The sequence below is a fragment of the Austrofundulus limnaeus genome, unplaced genomic scaffold (assembly GCF_001266775.1).
Source record: "Austrofundulus limnaeus strain Quisiro unplaced genomic scaffold, Austrofundulus_limnaeus-1.0 Scaffold518, whole genome shotgun sequence".
Taxonomy (NCBI): Eukaryota; Metazoa; Chordata; class Actinopteri; order Cyprinodontiformes; family Rivulidae; genus Austrofundulus; species Austrofundulus limnaeus.
In genome coordinates, this window is record NW_013952920.1 from 208,975 (window position 1) to 216,434 (window position 7,460).

At 40.7% G+C, this 7,460-nt stretch overlaps 1 protein-coding gene across 1 annotated transcript in view; it reads right to left on the reverse strand.

Annotated features, from left to right (window-relative positions):
* Positions 1-2,034: 2,034 nt before the first annotated feature.
* LOC106530413 (protein NLRC3) overlaps positions 2,035-7,460 on the reverse strand; it is a gene marked incomplete at its 5' end in the record, with an annotated part of 11,153 nt that continues 5,727 nt past the window's right edge. The window contains 1 exon segment of the mRNA XM_014026021.1: positions 2,035-2,253. Coding sequence (XP_013881475.1) covers positions 2,229-2,253 — 25 coding nt within the window.

The following is a 7,460-nucleotide window of genomic DNA, read 5'->3' on the forward strand; positions in this document are numbered from 1 at the left end:
GTCAGGTACATGTTGAAAATGAAACAGCATTTCTATTAATCCATTTTAATTACGATATTGTTACATCTTCGCTTCCATATTTTTGACACTAAGAATGAAAAAAGCTTTGTGTTTTAATTTCAGTATTTTAAAACAAAAATCAAATAACCACTCGTTTCTTGTTTTTTTAAAACCCACCTCTAAAATGAAAAACCAATGACCAAAAGATACACTGACCCAAAATCTTTTCAGTGTTTCGTTTTTCAATGTTTCATTTGTCAATGTTACAAGCTGGCACTGTTTTTGAGTTGGGGGGCGGGGCTCAAACTGAGGCTCCTTCAGGGACCTTCCGTTTTTCCACTCTCATCCTCTACATGTGCCTGCAGTCCACCGATGGAAGGTTCAGGTTCAAGTAATGCTCCTCCAACCCAGGTGAAGCACGTTTTTATGATCATTTTCATTATTAACAGTGGTGGGCACTGCTAATAAAAAAATTAGCTCCGCAATTTCTAAAGCGCTTATGAATATATTTAGTTCTGTTACGTCAAAAGCAGACATGCGTTAGAAAAATTAGCAGAAGCTAATTTCATTACACAGTTCAATTTGGCACCAGTTGCTGGCAATAAGTTGTGCCTTATATATGCACTACACTGCCAGCTAGCAGTGTATGAACTATTTTACAACTTAAATCTACAACCGTCAATTGTTGATGATGTGATTTCCTGTAACAGACATTTCGCTCATAGTGTCAAAATTAAACAATTTATGAGGATTGCTTAGTAGTGCTTCTTTAAAACGTGTTGGAGATTGCTAGTTCGGCTGCTGCTTCTTTGTCTTTTTCTTTTATTTATTGTAGATTTTTCATTAAAGATGTGCATCAATAAAATAATTTTAAAACTGTTTATTGGAAAACTGAAGGGTCTGGGTACATCTGTGACGGGAAACGAAAAATACATGTAAATGTGTCCAGCATAAGATTCTGCTGCTCAGATTGTCCTCTGTGGGATCAGAAATGTTTTTTAGATGCAGGAAATTTATACATTAAATAGAAATGAATGAGTGAGAAAATTGTTGGGTGTAAAAATATGTTTGCCACTAAAAGGTGTGTGTGGGTGTTGGTGTGTGCGCGTGTGTGCTGCAGCAGCGCATGAGGCTGATAGACATTTCCACCTTTACACGTCTTTAATAAATGACTGCAAACACAGAGAAACTTATGACTTTGGTAGAACTTAGAAAAATATTTATGAAATAGTTGAAGTGAAGGAACGAGTCACAGCGCTGCGAGTTTCTGCTGCAGTGGGATTTATATTTTAGAATCATGAAGTTTCTCATTCAGATCAGCTGCATGACTTGACTCAGAACTACAGTAAAATACCTGATTGTATTTTTTTTGGTGTGATACAAATAAACAAACAAAAAACACGCTGTCTTCAGTTCTTCTTGTGGTGATATCAGCCTGCAGAACAGCTGACATTGATCCATAAATTACACACAACTTTACGCAGCAACAAATCTATTGCCTGCATCTTGTGGAGCTGAGGAACCACCACAGTCTAGATGCTCCGAATGAACACGCTGAGTTCTTTCTCAGTGAGAACCAAAATGTTTCCTCACACACCTCACACTCCTCAGCCGTGCGCACGCTCCGCAGGCCACGCGCTCCATGTGCGACTCCAATCACGCGACAACAACACAAAAACTCCACAGTCCACAGTAGACCGGAGGCTCCCCGATCATTCCCAGGCCGATCCATTCTCCTGTCTGAGGCCAAATGATCCTCAGTCCCGGCCGGGGCCCAGCTCCACCATCGCTTGAGTCCAAACAACAAAAATGAAACAAAAAAATCTAACAGCGTGTTAGATTTTTTTTTGTTTTGTTTTCACTTTTATTGTTCAAACTCGGACGATGACGAAACTGAACCCCGGGACCGAAAACCACCCAACCCCAGTCAAGAAAACAGACCATCCCAAAAATGATCAAAGAACTCCCAGTCCACTGCAAACTGCAAAGTGTCTATACAGATTTTTCAATATGTTTTTAATAATTTTGACTTAGTTTATTATTCTTAGTTTTATTGGTTCAAAGTAAATACAACACAGAAGCAGTTGTCAACCTATCATGGATAATAGTCTGATAAATATAAAAAAACTAAAGTTAATCATCATGATCAGGATCCAATCAGTTTCTTCTCAAAGAACCTGCTGCTGCTTCAACGTCTGTGGATCATCACAACTCACATCTTCTTTACTTCACCAACCTGATAATCCCTCCCATCTGCAGAAAGAAGAAAGAGAGGCTTTATAATTTTAATATATTTTGGCTCCTGTTTAGCATCATCACGGTTGTTAGGCAACATGACATCTGCTGGGGTAAGGACGGGAGGGTAGACTGTCCAAATTAACAGCCACATTTTTCCAGTCTTCAAGGTTGACCAAGGACCCAGCCCACCTAGACCGGGTAGGCCGGATCCTTCTATCAGGTTTTACAGGTGGAGGTCGACGTGAGCAAATACAATTGACAAACAGAGGCTGAGGCAGAATATACAAAAGGTAAGTGATTTTATTATACAGGTGCTGGGAAATGGGAACGGGACCTGAAACAGAGATTTAGCAGAGGTGAGTATTTGCAGGTAAGTAATTCAGAGGGGTTTTTACAGACTGGGGAAGGACACGAGGCTTGGAGGAGTTGGTCCAAAGGTTGAGATCCACAGGTGAGTATTTACAGGTGCAGATCTATTTACAGTGGTTTGTGGGAGGCAAAATGGCGGCGCATGAAAATCCTGGTGAGTGGCTCTGGTCTTCAAGGCAATAGGCAAACGTACTGAGGGTCGCTTCCTGAAAACAGGTAAATAACAAAAACACAATGGTAAGATTAACTCTGGTATTGACAACAGGTAGCGGGCTGAGCTCATACCAAAATGAGGCAATGCTTCAGTGATGAGAAGATCCTCAGCACAGCCTTAAGAAGCCTTGGGGTTGATGAGTCAATCTTCATGCAGGTGTGGGTAATCAGCGCTTGAGCCAATCAGGGAGGCAGGGGGTGAAAACACCAAAATGCCTCAGTACCCCCTCCTCAACCATCGCCTCCCGGCGATTCAAAGTTTTTTTTTCGGGATGATCCCTGTAGAAAGTTGTGATGAGGTCAGGATCCAGTATGAAGGACCTCGGAATCCAGGACCTCTCCTCCGGACCGTAACCTTCCCAGTCGACTAGAAACTGATGTCCACGTCCACGGCGACGAATATCCAGGATGCGACAAACTGTGTAAATGGGATGATTATCCAGGAGACGGTGGGAGGTGGGGTGTTGGCTGGGGGGCTCATGGGGCTGGTGGAGACGGGCTTCAGTTGTGAGACATGGAAAGTGGGATGTATCTTCATAGCAGCACGTAAGCGTAGCCTGAAAGCAGTTGGGTTAATGATTTTCTCCACAGGAAATGGACCGATGAATCTGGGGGAGAGTTTTCTAGGGAAATCTTTTAAGTTAATGTCACGTGTGGAGAGCCATACCTCTTGTCCCACTTGATAGGAGGGGGCAGCAGAGCAATGGCAGTCAGCAAACTTCTTGTTCTGTTGTGTGGTTCGTAGAAGGGCCCTTTGGGTTTGATTCCATATTCGGCGACAGTGCTGGAGGTGATGCTGAACAGATGGAACCATAATATCAACCTCATCTCTGGGGAACAGTGGAGGATTATACCCAAGGGAAGCCTCAAAGGGCGAATAACCAGTAGCGGATGAAGTGTGACAATTATGTGCATACTCCACCCAGGTTAAATGTTGGCACCAAGAGGAGGGATTATTATTTATAACGCACCTGAGTGTGGCCTCCAACTCCTGATTGCATCTTTCTGTTTGTCCGTTAGACTGGGGGTGATGTCCAGACGAGAGACTGACCTTAGCACCCAAGGCGTTACAGAAGGCCTTCCACATGTGGGACACGAACTGAGGTCCTCGGTCAGAGACGATATCGGCAGAGATTCCATGTAAGCGGAAGACGTGGGTTGAGCCGTATGCTAAACTAACTAGCAGACACAGCACAGAAAATCGACATTGTTCAAAACTCCGCCTTCTGTTTGCTGATTGGTCCAGTTGAAATAAACTACAAGCAGACACTGTGCAGAAAATTGACGTTCTGTTCTCTGATTGGCCCAGGTAAAAACTCCGCCTTCTGTTTGCTGATTGGTCCAGTTGAAATAAACTACAAGCAGACACTGTGCAGAAAATTGACGTTCTGTTCTCTGATTGGCCCAGGTAAAATTTCCAGAAGAAATCCTTGTCTATGGGAGAAATCCCAGACGGAGCAGTGAAGGGAAACTAAAATTGAGCAGAACCAGGAAGGCAAGGGCCAGGCTAGTCTAGACCATTGGTTCCCAAACTTTTCAGCTTTTGACCCACAAAATAACAGTAGCAGAGACCTGTGACTCCAACTATTTTTGGATGATAAACATTTGTATCAGGTCAACAAAACATGGGCATAGTAACAATATTTTTATACTACATTTATCCATGTTACATACACTAAGCTCACTCCTTTGTAACAACTAAGGCAAAAATGTAATTAATTCAGAAAATCTTTTCAGGACCCCACCTTGATCTTTCAGGACCCCACTTTGGGTCCCGACCCCAACTTTGGGAAACACTGGTCTAGACTTCTTGTTTCAGCCATGATCATCTTCATTCTAGGCTACATCTTTTACCACAGTGGTTCCCAACCTTTTTAGACATGTTTACCCCAAGCCTTGTTTTAATACCACTAGTACCCCTTCAGTCAAATGTAATGATGATTCTCCAAATTTAGTATGTACAACAACTGATTATTAAATGAAAGTTATTTATTTAACMCCMTAGAACATTTAATTCTCAGGCATTTTATTATTTTCAAAGAAAGATTAAAGATAAAGATAAAAATGTTGCCTTGAAAGTGAATAAGTAATTAAATAAGTAAACCAGGTAATGTCAGGTGCAGAAAAGTGCAATGTCCAAAATACTGTACATTGTACCATCCATAATACAGTACATCAGTAACTTACCCAAATGAGCAAATTCTGTGAGATTCTGCTTTTTATACTGGATTCCATTTTGTGTCAAATCTGTGATTTCTGCATTACTATTTTTACTTTTTTTTTGTGCACCTGGGAATTTTTTTCCACGTACCCCCTGTAATATGCTTGCGTAACACAAGGGGTGGTTGGAAATGACTGTGCTACAGTTTGTCCTGCTGGAATGTGATGTGATTTGTGTCACACAGGTGTGATGGAGTGAGCTCAAACCAATAGGATATCAGAATGGTTTATATTTACACTTCTTGCCCAACCACAATCAAATTCACTTTATCCAAGGGCTCCATGTATCTGGATAGATGTATATTTATTTATTTATTTCTGAACAATGAAAAGATGGAATAAAAACAAGTCAAAGTTAAATAGAAATGAAATACTTTTTGCATTTTTAAAAAGTAAGGAGTAGAAAATACAGATAATTGAATTAAAACATAAGAAGTAGAAGTAAAAAGTAGGCTGAAAAATAACTACTCCACTACAGTATAAATAATCAAAATTACTACTTAAGTAAAATAACAAAGTATTTGTACGTAGTTACTTGACACCTCTGGAATAGTGCATTTATTTTCTACACTACCAGACTAATGTCTCTTAACAACCAACAAATTGAATCTGGATTGACATTTGTCAATAAACTTACACATATTTTGTTTTTCCATTTTCTTCTGAATTCTTAGAAACAAGTATACCTAAATATTTGACAGAGTTTTTGATTGGAATATTGTGAATCTCATCAAGGTGTCTCATTTACAGCTTTCATAAAAATAGTAGTGTCATCCACTAATTGACCAATGATGAATGGTCTACCTAATATATTAGGAGGAACAATATTAAAGTTTTTAAATATAATTTGATAGCATCACTGCAGCCATTATAATAAAAAGGGGAGAGATGGGACACACTTGTTAAATTCCGCATTTTATATATTAAAAAAAAAAGAAGTTCCTCTGGGCAGTGAGACTGATGAAGTTGTATTTTCATATAGTCTCTCTGCAGGTGACTTCCTGTCTGCAGATGTCATAGATAGGTTGTGTCTCAATTCATGGGCTGGGTTCTCATGAGTGCACATTTGTCAGCCTCATACCTCACTGCCCTGCACCGAGCACGGTCCCTATTCGTCAACTCCTCATCATGCGGCTGACAAACTCTCAAATCCGAGGATGCATGCGAGTATCCTCATCGGTCGAGGATATCCCAGAATCCAATGCGCTGACAGCAAAATGAACAGAGAAACAAAGACGGCAAAGTTTAAATTTTTTTTAACAAATCGGCGTAGTTTTAAAATTCATCAGGGACCGAAGAATTACTAGACACAGGCTGTGTCTCAATTCATGGGCTGGGTCCTCATGAGCACGAAGCCCAGCTGGGTCCGTGGGCCACATCCTCCCCAGGCCAGGGAAATGAGACAGTCTACCCTTCGTCTGGTTGGCTTACGTAAGTTTGCGTGACCACGCACTCCCCCGTTACCATAGTGATCAGTATCATATCAGACTTAAAATGCCTTGGGATGTGTATTTGCACATCTTTTTAAAGGAAGTATAACTTCACAGTTAAAATGTTACACGTAAATAAATAAAAATATTAATAAAGAGGGTTTAGCTCCAGTAACTGTACTTGTAGGTGCATTTTTTTTAATTTAACATCTTTTTACAGCCTAAATTTAATCAGCAAAGTTGCTAAAGCTTACTTTTAAAAACAAATCCTTCAGTCCGTGGTGAATTTCCAAACTACGCCGACTCGTTAAAAAAACTCCAGTCTTCGTTTCTCTGTTTATTTTGCTACCCACGCATTGAAACCTGGGATATCCTCGGCTGGTGAAGATACACAGATGCATCATCAGATTTCGAGAGTTTGTCGGCTGCAATCCTTGGCCGCATGAGGAGGAATCGACGAATTGGGACAGTACTCTGCAGGGCAGTGATGTATGCGGCCGACAAATGCGCACTCATGAGGACCCAGTCCACGAGTTGAGACACAGCCATACTGTCTGCAGCTGATTTCCTGACCTGGTGACTTCCTGTCTCCAGGAGAAGCTGGGAGAAGAACTTTTGACTTTTGTTTCTTTCTGACTGATGTGGATTCAAAGAAAATGTGACGACATGAAGAGTTCAGTCCAATCAAAGAAAGCAGCCTCACATCAGAGAAGTCTTCTGCATGAAAACATGTCAGGACAAACAAGACGCACTTTATTCAACACTTCACAGCTTTATGAGGGAAAGAAAACATTTTCAGGTCCAAAATGAAGAAATCAACGTTCATTTAAGAGAAAAGTTTCCAGAACAGCTGCAGTCAAACAGTCAGATACATGTTGAATCTGCACAGCTTCAACTGCAACTATGAAAAGTCACGAAATCACTAAATAAAGATTATTAATGCAAACTTTCAGAAATATTCTGATCTCATTTTGAGCTCATCCAGTCCAG